General features: G+C 41.0%; 2 protein-coding genes across 2 annotated transcripts; one reads left to right on the top strand and one right to left on the bottom strand.

Annotated features, from left to right (window-relative positions):
• The first annotated feature begins 9,320 nt into the window (after nucleotides 1–9,320).
• LOC121383598 lies at nucleotides 9,321–9,944 on the top strand. Its single transcript, XM_041513688.1, has one exon. It carries the CDS (start codon nucleotides 9,321–9,323, stop codon nucleotides 9,942–9,944), a length of 624 nt encoding a protein of 207 aa, XP_041369622.1.
• Nucleotides 9,945–10,959: 1,015 nt separating this feature from the next.
• Nucleotides 10,960–12,192, bottom strand: LOC121383597. Its single transcript, XM_041513687.1, has one exon. The coding sequence runs from the start codon at nucleotides 12,190–12,192 to the stop codon at nucleotides 10,960–10,962; it is 1,233 nt and encodes a 410-aa protein (XP_041369621.1).
• Nucleotides 12,193–13,083: the final 891 nt, after the last annotated feature.

Genomic DNA, 13,083 nt, shown 5'->3' with positions numbered 1-13,083 from the left:
AGAATTACCAAATGTTTGACATCCAATAGCCGATGATTAATTGATCGATGTGCTCCAGTGGTGTCGTTAAACAAAACCAACTTTGATCTTACAATACACTATCAAATACATCTAGAATCCTTCCATTGATCTGAAAATACACTCTCTCAAATACATCTAGAATCCTTCCACTGATCTGACAATACACTCTCTCAAATACATCTAGAATCCTTCCACTGATCTGACAATACACTCTCTCAAATACATCTAGAATCCTTCCACTGAACTGACAATACACTCTCTCAAATACATCTAGAATCCTTCCACTGATGTGACAATACACTCTCAAATACATCTAGAATCCTTCCACTGAACTGACAATACACTCTCAAATACATCTAGAATCCTTCCACTGATCTGACAATACACTCTCAAATACATCTAGAATCCTTCCACTGATCTGACAATACTCTCTCAAATACATCTAGAATCCTTCCACTGAACAGACAATACACTCTGACAAAGGCATCTAGAATAATACTTGTATTGATCTGCATATAAAAGGTCTCTTGCTACTAACTGAAAAATGTAGCGGGTTTCCTCTGTTGACTACGAGTCAAAATAACCAAATATTTGAAATCCAATAGCCGATGATTGATAAATCAATGTGCTATAGGTGGTGTCGTAACAAACTTTATTTGTATTGATCTGACAATACATTCTGTCAAAGGGTGTGTATGTGTGTGTGTATGGGGAGGGGGGGGGGGGGCATGTTCCCCGGGACACTTGAAATAAAGATGCTCAGACACACGTTTTTTGACAATTTAGTGTTTTATGTAGTGAATGATGAATTTAATAACAAAGCCAAACAAATTTTTTTTTTTTTTAAAAGGGCACTTCAAACAGGCGGGGGAGGTGGGAAGGGAGTAACATGACCACTGTGACCCCCACCTCTGGATCCGCCATTGTAATGAAGATAAGGTACGATAAGTTAACCGATGGTGAAACGTTTTTATCTTCATTTGCTTTTGAGCACTTAATTAATGCACACTTCCTGTGTTTCGTGCACGTGTTATTGGCCACGTGCTGTCCGTGTTTACTGCGTGGTTCAGCACTTACCGTACGTATTCTCCCAGAGCCACGTTCAGCGTGTACACCTTACCCTGTAGGTAAAACAACTTAATGAATGAATTAATCAAAGTAGATCGGCATTGTGTACGGCAAACATACCACTTTTCACATGCTCTCCTTCTTCAGTTTATTATAGATAAACAGTTCTAAAAGCTTGGAATAACACTGGAAGTGGATTCTTGGTTTTAATTACCGCATACCTTTGAAAGCAGTTTCCTGCTATTGGCAGACCTGTGTTAATATCTCCTTCCACAATATACCGGCCTCGGTGGCGTCGTGGTTAGGCCATCGGTCTACAGGCTGGTAGGTACTGGGTTCGGATCCCAGTCGAGGCATGGGATTTTTAATCCAGATACCGACTCCAAACCCTGAGTGAGTGCTCCGTAAGGCTCAATGGGTAGGTGTAAACCACTTGCACCGACCAGTGATCCATAATTGGTTCAACAAAGGCCATGGTTTGTGCTGTCCTGCCTGTGGGAAGCGCAAATAAAAGATCCCTTGCTGCCTGTCGTAAAAGAGTAGCCTATGTGGCGACAGCGGGTTTCCTCTAAAAAAACCCAGTGTCAGAATGACCATATGTTTGACGTCCAATAGCCGATGATAAGATAAAAATCAATGTGCTCTAGTGGCGTCGTTAAATAAAACAAACTTTTTACTTTTTAATATGTAATGTTGGTAGCCGAAAAAGGCTCTGTCAGTAGGACACATCATACAATGTTTGCAAACTTGGGACAGTCCCTTTAAAATCTAAGATACTACACATTGTGCGTGTGGAATATTTCAAAGACATTTTAAGTTTCAGTTGTTTAAAATTACTACTATACATAAGCGTACGGGCTCCCATGTCTGTAGGGGTGTGGGTGGGCAGGCTGGTTTTAGCCCGAATTAAACGAAAATGCCCGAATCTGGATAACAACATTTGTTCAAATTAGCATTACTATCAAACAGCTATATAGGGTTACAAACGAATCACAACGCATTTTTACATGAATTACAACTAATTTTGAGGGTAGAATGGTGGAAATACACAATAGAAAAGTCTCAGATTAGCACTGCTATATGAAAAACAAGTTGACTACCTGACTCCCACCCCAATAACTGCTGAATAACACATGTATTGAAATGCTAGTAAATAAACATTTATATTTTTAAAGTAATCGCTTGAGAACTAATGTCTCGTTTAAAAAAACAATAACAAAAAGTATAAAATTTCTTCCAATCATCAGAAGATAATTCTAGTCGAATCGTTTGTAATTTCAAAAACTGATATAAAAAATATATATAATGCAGAAAGATCACGACGTCTTTTCTGGAAATATTTAAATATCCATTCCTTCATCTTATAACAATTTGTCTTTCAAACAAAAAAATGAATTTGATACACTGAGAAATGCATCGACGTATGCGCACCGCATTGGTGGGGAAGTAGCCCAGAATATCTTCCACAGGTCCCAAAAGGATCCCGGACTGACAAAACGAATGCGGCTGAAAATATTCATTTGGAGACAATAATACGTGCTAATAAACAAGCACTTTTCTCTGTTTTGCTTAAGCATTTTCTATGTGGCAGTAATTAAGCTGACCAACAGTGGCGACATATTTGTCATTGTGTGTAAATCACAGACACGTGGCTCGTATTTTCTCCGACCTGGCACTAAATGGGAAGACAACATGTGTGCGAGGCATGTGCATGCTAGACTACCACCAGATTTTCCACATCTCCACATTCTTCGTGTCATTTTAACATGATCTTAGCGCTTACAATCAATTAAGATTCAAGTACGCTGAACTGGGCACGCATCTCAGCTGTCTGACCATCTGTCAAGGACGGGCTAATGATTTGGCTACTTATTAGAGAGAGAGAGAGAGAGAGAGAGAGAGAGAGAGAGAGCGAGAGAGAGAGAGAGAGAGGGGGGGGGGAGAGACACACACACACACACACAGATATTCATTGTGTAATTTTAAAATGATCTTAGTGCTTATATCCAATTAAGATTCAAGTACGCTGAGCTGGGCACACCTCTCAGCTATCTGGCCATCCGTTAAGGACGGGCTAATGTTTTGTCTACTTATTTATGAGAGAGAAGTAAATATATGGATATTCTTCGTGTAATTTCAACAATTAAGGTTCAAGTACGCTGAGCTGGGCCCTCGTCTCAACTATTTGGCCTAGTCATCTGCCAAGGTAATTCTGACTCGTAGTCATCAGAGGAAACCCGCTACATTTTTTTTCTAATGTATACTCACAGACATAAATTTTCCAAACAAGTCAACCTTGATTCTTATATCTTTAATAAACTTTAGCACAGGAATAAATATAGTTTTTAAAAAGAAAATGAGTCCTAATTAATAAAAATAATTTAAAAATAATATTAATAAGATACACAGATTTTTATTTAATTATTTCACATTATTAATGATTAAACTGGTTTCTTTTGGTTTTTTTTTTTTTAAATGTTCAGTGTATACAGAATAGTGGACTTCAACGTGAAGCTGGTATAAAGTTAAAGGGTCAAATTTACGAAGCCTGTTTTTCTTAAACGCAGGTGTTTAAGCATTGTAAATATATGTAGTTACACGCGTGTAAGTCTAAAACAGGCTTTGTAAATTCGGCTCAATTTTTTTTTGAAAAGTTGAACAATGAGTTCACTACAGATTACAGAATTATAATGATATATTCATCCCAATTGCAACAACTTTATTTAAATTCTAATTGTAATTCAGTCTTGTAATAACGTCAACGTTTTATTAATTAAAAAATCTATTTCTGGTATATAAACAGATTTTGCGAATGGTAAACTGTGACCGAATTTCATATTTGAAGAAAACAACAATAGAACGAAATGTTTATAAAGTTTCCTAACAGTCTATCATGGGCGGATCCAGGAAATATTTTTAGGGGGGGGGGGGGACCAAAAAAGAAGGGCACATTGACTCGTCAAAAGGGCACCTTACTACAAGTTTTGATATTTACAATTAATATGAATTCCTACAGTTCTACGTCATAATATACTAGCAATAATGAAGTAAATTGGCGTCACTCGCGTTAGAACCTCAATGGGGCCCCATTGAGACTCAATAACACAGACACATCTGCAAGCTTGCGCATGTACACGAAAATCTTGATTTCATTTATCTACAATATAATTATTGTTTACTTAAAAAAAAAAAAAATTCTACAAACAAAAAGGGCACTTGGACATTTTGAGGGCACTTGAACAATTTTTTTGGGGGGGACGCGTCCCCCTGGTCCCCCCCCCCCTTGGATCCGCCCATGATAAGAATACTAAACGAGCTTGGCTGTCATACCATTTTTATGAAATGAGTGAAGAGTTTCGGTATCTAACGAGCGAAAGCGAGTCAGATACCACCATTGTTTATGAGTTTCATAAAAATGGTATGGTATGCAAGCTAGTTTAGTATTTTATGTATTACAAACCAACTGCAAACAAGCCGCAACGCAGAAGTAAGCAGATGTCAAGACCTATTACATGTTAGTTTTCTACGAATTGGGCCAGCAAGTGATCTACGTCATGCTTACGTCACGCCAATATTACACTATTTTTGGGAATGCACCCAACTCTATTTGGACAGCAATTAAAAACTGGGTTCAAATAAAAACAGGTGCAATTATTAATTTTAATAAAGAAAATATAATGTTTGGCTTTAAAACTAGAAACAACGATCCTGTTAATGTAATTGTTCTTGTTATTAAACACTTAATATTTAAAAGTCATTTGAATGCTTATGTGCCTACCAGCCTCGGTGGCGTCGTGGTTAGGCCATCGGTCTACAGACTGGTAGGTACTGGGTTCGGATCCCAGTCGAGGCATGGGATTTTTAATCCAGATACCGACTCCAAACCCTGAGTGAGTGCTCCGCAAGGCTCAATGGGTAGGTGTAAACCACTTGCACTGACCAGTGATCCTTAACTGGTTCAACAGAGGCCATGGTTTGTGCTATCCTGCCTGTGGGAAGCGCAAATAAAAGATCCCTTGCTGCTAATCGGAAAGAGTAGCCCATGTAGTAGCGACAGCGGGTTTCCTCTCAAAATCTGTGTGGTCCATAACCATATGTCTGACGCCATATAACCGTAAATAAAATGTGTTGAGTGCGTCGTTAAATAAAACATTTCTTTCTTTCTTTTCTTTGCTTATGTGCCTGGTTTAAACTGGATCCAAAATGAGTTGTCAGATTATTATTATATTACTAAGGCAATTGCCTTTTCCACTTGTAAATTTGACTCATTTATAAAAATGTTGTCAATTTGTCATACTCTGTTTGAGCAACAGTCTTAAGGTAAACTTGCAGGTCTCGGGCTAGCTCTGGCAACCACCAAATTCGCCTACTGGGAATTTAAAAACCTAATGACAAACATTATTTTAAATTGGCAAAATAATTTCATGATATACAAGTAATTGATTTTTGGTAGGAAAATAACTGGGTTTACAGATAATTTGGAGAAATGATTTGCTTTCCCAGAGCTAGCTCCGTTTCTGCACACTTTAATGTCTTGTAAAGGAAAATCAGAAAATTATTTTATTAATATAAAAAAGTTCGAAGGCTTACTTACATGTACCTGTATTTGTATGTGAGTATGTGAGTTATATTTATATAGAACTGACAAGAATAGTAGTACACTGTTACAGTTGTTACTAAGGTTAATATTTGTAATAATTACATATATGCATATATTTAGAATATGTATCTTTAACACTGCCCCTGCGCGTGCTGTAACCTCACCGTGGTGCAGGGGTGTAACATTCTCTTTGAGAATGGCCAATACAGCACAAATTGAAATTTTGAGTAAAAGTCAGTATCTATCTGTGATATTTGTATTTTTGCACAGTTCTTTACACTGTGTTTTTATTTAAATCTTTTTATATTGATGTTGATCATCATTTGTTTGCATTACCATAGTTTGACACCCAATAGCCGATGTATTTTTCGTGCTGGGGTGTCGTTAAACATTCATTCATTCATTCATTCATTCTTTAACACTGCTGTCTTATCTAATTTTATTTTATTCCAAATGTGGATAGCATGTACTAAAAACATTAACAAAAAATAATTTTAAAAACCTCCAAATATTACACCAGTTAGATATTGAGTGATCGTTATGACATGAGCAATATCTTACACTGGTGTGTAATACAAAATACATATTATACATAAAACAAGGACACATTACTATACTTTAAACTGAGGATTTTGTATTATCGTTTGAGATTTAGCAATGATATGTCATATAATGGTGGATATTACTTGAAAGTTATCTTTCTTTGAAAGCGTTTGTGCCTAGCAGCAAAAACTATTTTTCTCAAATTCCATCCCCTCGCAACACTCCCCCAAAATTGATACAGTTAACTTGCAGTTGGTATTAAGCTTAGAGAAATACAACAAATGACAACAGTAAAATTTAAAATATATATATATATATATATATATATATATATATATATAGATACATAGATAGATAGACAAACAAACAAACAAATAAATAAATAAATAAGTAAATAAATACTGTAAATCAGGAAATGTTAGCGAGCATAAACTTTTAGCGAATTTAGCGAGGTCATACAAGACGCTAATATGTGATGACGCTAAATTTAAAGAATCATACAATGCACTGTTCCAAAAAAACATTTATGCTATTGTTTTGTCTGTGGTAAACTGAAGTCATACTATTATATACTATTGACTAAACCAAAAGGATAGCAAAAAACAATAGTTAGTTAGCATGCACATTACTGTAATTTTCTACTAAATTCAAGATGTCTGTCAGATGCATAACGTCAAGATTCGTCAAAAACATTATTTCGGCTGGTCCTACAACTTAAGCTTATTAGTTTTTCAGTTTCGAATATAAAAATAACAAACGGACAGATGCATGAACAAGTGGCGTAGGGAGGGATGGTGTGGGGGTGGGGTGGGGTGGGGTGGGGTGGGGGCACGGAGGTCATGCCCGCTCCAATCAAACCGTTAAAAAACCCCTAACTGTATTAAATTTTATAAAATTATACACACATACATACATACATACATACATACATACTTACACACATACATAGTGTGGGTTGCCCTCCTCCCCACCCCACCCCCAATAAAATCCTGACTACGCCATGAACATGAACAACAGTAAAGATGGAACCAGCTGTGAAATAAAAAGTAACACAGCAAAAAGTCCCCACAAGCTGAGCTGAACACGACATACTTAAGTAATCATTACAGCACTGGCAATAACATGAGAGCAGCTTCTCTCAAACGACTCACTGAACGTGCTGAACCGGTGCACTCGCTCACCCGAGTGTCCGAGAGAAGAGAATTAATGTCAAGTGGTACTGAATGGCGCTCACTTCCAACACAATCGAAACGGGTCGTGCTTAAGTCATCGGACATAAGGCTGGTAGGTACTGGGTTCGCAGCCCGGTACCGGCTCCCACCCAGAGCGAGTTTTAACGACTAGGTGGGTATGTGTAAGACCACTACACCCTCTTCTCTCTCGCTAACCACTGACAACTAACCCACCGTCATTGGACAGACAGTCCAGATAGCTGATGTGTGTGCCCAGGACAGCGTGCTTGAACCTTAATTGGATATAAGCACGAAAACAAGTTGAAATGAAATGAAACGGGTAATAACGAGCTACTCTCGGCATACTAAAATTCAAATTACATGTAGCTACCCATTATATTTCGGCGAACCGCCTAAAAACGCATCCGATTTTTCTAATAAAACTGCGCAACCTCTTATTTATTTATTTAATCCTACTATACGGGACATTCAAAATTCCATAGCACCAAAACTACCCCCGCCAGCTACCGCTGCCGGCTGCTGGTGCTCCCTTACCAGTGCGGCGGTCCCCTCTCCTACCCACCCAACCCTTTCCCTGTCCTGGACAGAGGAGCCGGCTAAGGACGTCACCTGTTCCCATGACAGGCGTGCACTACAACAGCTTGCACTGAATGTGCACGTGAAACCCTATGACCTGACCGGACCTGAAGGGTAATGCTTCGATCACTGCATAGACAATCGAGGTTGTATTCTGGAAGCCTCGATTATCAACAGCTGCTAGATATTCAAGTTAAAGTTTGTTTTGTTTAACGACACCACTAGAGCAGATTGATTTATTAATTAGATCTATGTCAAACATTTGGTAATTTTGACATATATTCTTAGAGAGGAAATCCGCTAATTTTTTTCCATTAGTAGCAAAGGATCTTTTATATGAACCATCCCACAGACAGGATAGCACATACCACAGCCTTTGATATACCAGTCATGGTGCACTGACTGGAAAGAGAAATAGCCCAGTGGGCCTACCGACGGGGATCGATCCTAGAGCGTGTGCTTTACCAATGGGCTACATCCCGTCCCTTGCCAGAGATTGTCATAGAAATGAACAGAGTACTGTTATATTTTATTTTGTTTAACTACACCACTAGAACTCACTAATTTATCAATTACCGGCTATTGGATGTGAAAGATTTGATAATATGTGCTCCGCAAGGCTAAATGGGTAGGTGTAAACCACTTGCACCGACCAGTGATCCATAACTGGTTCAACAAAGGCCATGGTTTGTGCTATCCTGCCTGTCGGAAGCGCAAATAAAAGATCCCTTGCTGCTAATCGGAAAGAGTCGCCCATGTAGTGGCGACAGCGGCTTTCCTCTCAAAATCTGTGTGGTCCTTAACCATATGTCTGACGCCATATAACCGTAAATAAAATGTGTTGAGTGCGTCGTTAAATAAAACATTTTTCTTTCTTTTTTATTTGATAATATTGACATAAAGTCTTAGAGAAAACCCGCTACATTTTCCATTAGCATTAAAGGATCTTTTATATGCACTTTCCCACAGAGAGGACAGCACATACCACGCCATTTGGTGTACCAGTCATTTGGCACCAGTTGCAACGGGAAAACCCAACCAGAGAATGGGTTCACCGAGGGGGTTTGATACTACGATAAAAGTAAAGCACCGCTGGCGAACGGTCTACTAACTGAGTTCGATCCCGATTCCGGGTACTAGAACATGGTGACTGATGGATGTAAGAACACGGTGAATACTTGACAGTAGAACATGGAGAGGGCTGGATGTAAGAACACGGCGAATGGTTAACAATAGAGCGCTGGGTGATGGAACATGGCGAACGATGGGTGATGGAACGTGGCGAGCGATTAACAGTAGAAGATGGAGAGTGATGCGCGATGGAACATGGCGAGCGATTAACAGTAGAACATGAAGAGCGCTGGGTGATGGAACATGGCGAGCGATTAACAATAGAACATGGAGAGCGCTGGGTGGTGGAACATGGCGAGCGCTTAACAGTAGAACATGAAGAGCGCTGGGTGATGGAACGTGGCGAGCGATTAACAGTAGAACATGGAGAGCGCTGGGTGATGGAACATGGCGAGCGATTAACAATAGAACATGGAGAGCGCTGGGTGGTGGAACATGGCGAGCGCTTAACAGTAGAACATGGAGAGCGCTGGGTGATGGAACGTGGCGAGCGATTAACAGTAGAACATGGAGAGCGCTGGGTGATGGAACATGGCGAGCGATTAACAGTAGAACATGAAGAGCGCTGGGTGATGGAACATGGCGAGCGATTAACAGTAGAACATGAAGAGCGATGGGTGATGGAACATGGCGAGCGATTAACAGTAGAACACGAAGAGCACTGGGTGATGGAACATGGCGAGCGATTAACAATAGAACACGAAGAGCACTGGGTGATGGAACATGGCGAGCGATTAACAATAGAACACGAAGAGTGCTGGGTGATGGAACATGGCGAGCGATTAACAGTAGAACATGAAGACACTGGGTGATGGAACATGGCGAGCGATTAACTAGAACACGAAGAGCACTGGGTGATGGAACATGGCGAGCGATTAACAGTAGAACACGAAGAGTGCTGGGTGATGGAACATGGCGAGCGATTAACAGTAGAACATGAAGACACTGGGTGATGGAACATGGCGAGCGATTAACAGTAGAACATGAAAAGTGCTGGGTGATGGAACATGGCGAGCGATTAACAGTAAAACAGGAAGAGCGATGGGTGATGGAACATGGCGAGCGATTAACAGTAGAACACGAAGAGCGATGGGTGATGGAACATGGCGAGCGATTAACAGTAGAACACGAAGAGCACTGGGTGATGGAACATGGCGAGCGATTAACAGTAGAACATGAAGATGCTGGGTGATGGAACATGGGAAGCGAATAAGAGTAGAACATGGAGAGTGCTGGGTGATGTAACATGGTGAGCGATTAACAGTAGAACATGAAGAGCGCTGGGTGATGGAACATGATAAGCTATTAACAGTAGAACATGAAGACGCTGAGTAATGGAACATGGCGACCGCTTAGCAGTAGAACACGGGGAGCGCTGGGTGATGGAACACGACGGGCGATTAACAGTAGAACATGAAGAGCGCTGGCTGATGGAACATGGCGAGCACTTAACAGTAGAACATGAAGACGCTGAGTGATGGAACATGGTGAGCGCTTAACAGTAGAACATGGAGAGCGCTGGAGTCTAGAATACTGCGACTGCTTGGAACTAGAACATGGCGAGAAATGAGAACTGGAATGTGGCGAGAGATGGAGACCGGAGCATGGCGAGAGATGGGGACTGGAACATGACCAGAGATGAGGACTTGAGCATGGCCAGAGGTGGGGACTGGAATATGGCGAGAGATGGAGACTGAAACATGGCGAGAGATGGGGACTGGAACATGGCGAGAAGTGGGGACTGGAACATGACGAAAAATAGAGCCTGGAACATGGCGAGTGATGGAGATTGGAACATGGAGAGATATGGGGATTAGAACATGGCGACTACTTGATACTAGAACATGGCGGGAGATGGAGACTGAAACATGACGAGAGATGGAGACTAGAATATGGCGACTGCTTGGTACTAGAACATGGCGAGAGATGGAGACTGGAACATTGCGAGAGATACTGGCATATGGCGAGGGATGGGGACTGGAACATGGCGAGGGATGGAGTCTGGAACATGGCGATAGATGTGGACTGGAATATGGCGAGAAATGCAGACTGGAGTATGTGAGAGATAGGGACTGGAATATGGCGAGGGATGGAGTCTGAAACATAGCGAGGAATGAAGTCTGGAACATAGCGAGAGATGTGGATTGGAATATGGCAAGAGATGTGGACTGGAATATGGCGAGAGATGTGGATTGGAATATGGCAAGAGATGTGGACTGGAATATGGCGAGAAATGTGGACTGGAGTATGGTGAGAGATAGGGACTGGAATATGGCGAGGGATGGGGACTGAAACACAGCGAGGATTGGAGTCTGGAACATGGCGAAAGATGTGGATTGGAATATGGCGAGAGATGTGGACTGGAATATGGCGAGAAATGCGGATTGGAGTATGGTGAGAGATAAGGACTGGAATATGGCGAGGGATGGGGACTGAAAAATAGCGAGGAATAGAGTCTGGAACATGGCGAGAGATGGAGACTGGAATATGGCGACTGCTTGGTACTAGAACATGGCGAGAGATGGAGACTGGAACATTGCGAGAGATACTGGCATATGGCGAGGGATGGGGACTGGAACATGGCGAGGGATGGAGTCTGGAACATGGCGATAGATGTGGACTGGAATATGGCGAGAAATGCAGACTGGAGTATGTGAGAGATAGGGACTGGAATATGGCGAGGGATGGAGTCTGAAACATAGCGAGGAATGAAGTCTGGAACATAGCGAGAGATGTGGATTGGAATATGGCAAGAGATGTGGACTGGAATATGGCGAGAGATGTGGATTGGAATATGGCGAGAGATGTGGACTGGAATATGGCGAGAAATGCGGACTGGAGTATGGTGAGAGATAGGGACTGGAATATGGCGAGGGATGGGGACTGAAACACAGCGAGGATTGGAGTCTGGAACATGGCGAGAGATGTGGATTGGAATATGGCGAGAGATGTGGACTGGAATATGGCGAGGGATGGGGACTGAAACATAGCGAGGAATGGAGTCTGGAACATGGCGAGAGATGTGGATTGGAATATGGCGAGAGATGGGGACTGGAGCATGACGAACTCTCGGTATTCAAATACTGATTGTTATTAATTACACAAGACAAAAATCGTACCATTCAGAGATTTACGGTGAATGTTTTACAGGTTAAATAGCTTATTCTTGAAGTTTTAGATGGCGATCTAAAATGTTTTTTTTTGATAATGCCAAGCATTGAATGTCCAGGTCATACTTAGCGAGAGGAGGGGCGAACAAGTGAGGTAGAGATATAGTTATAACCAGCACAATGACATCAAAGAAACTATATGAAATGACTTATTTCATTCTTTCCGTTCCACAAATAAACACACTGCGCGTGCCCGTTTGGTAACATGTTTATCTAGGCGTTAAAAGAAACGGAGTGTTCTAGGAAAACGAGAAATCCACATACACTTGCTTATAAACTCTTAATTGCCCTGCACTTAACTACAACATAAACAGTATACGTCGGTTTTTTTTTTATATTATTCAATTATTAACAAATGTGCGTTAAAGGACAGGCTTGTCTTTGTGTAGTATTTGTAATGGGAAGTTAACAAAGTGGAGCTGTTCGGTTTTTTATTCTGTGTACAAACTACACTGTTGAGACTCCTTTCTTCAAATTTATTTTCGTGCTTATATCCAATTACGGTTCAAGCACGCTGTCCTGGACACACACACACACACGCACGCACGCACGCACACACACACACACACACACACACACACACACACACACACACACCTCAGCTAGTTGGGCTGTCTGTCCAGGACAGTGGGTTAGTTGTTAGTTGTTAGTGGTTAGTGAGAGACAAGAGGGTGTAGTGGTCTTACACCTATACCCACCGAGTCGTTAAAACTCGCTCTCTGTGGGAGCCGGTGTCACATATAATTATTATACAGAAGAATGATAATCAAGTAAAGATAAC

Source organism: Gigantopelta aegis, chromosome 10, assembly GCF_016097555.1.
Source record: "Gigantopelta aegis isolate Gae_Host chromosome 10, Gae_host_genome, whole genome shotgun sequence".
Classification (NCBI taxonomy): domain Eukaryota; kingdom Metazoa; phylum Mollusca; class Gastropoda; order Neomphalida; family Peltospiridae; genus Gigantopelta; species Gigantopelta aegis.
The sequence above is the reverse complement of the archived record's forward strand: the minus strand, read 5'-3'. Positions and strand labels throughout refer to the sequence as shown.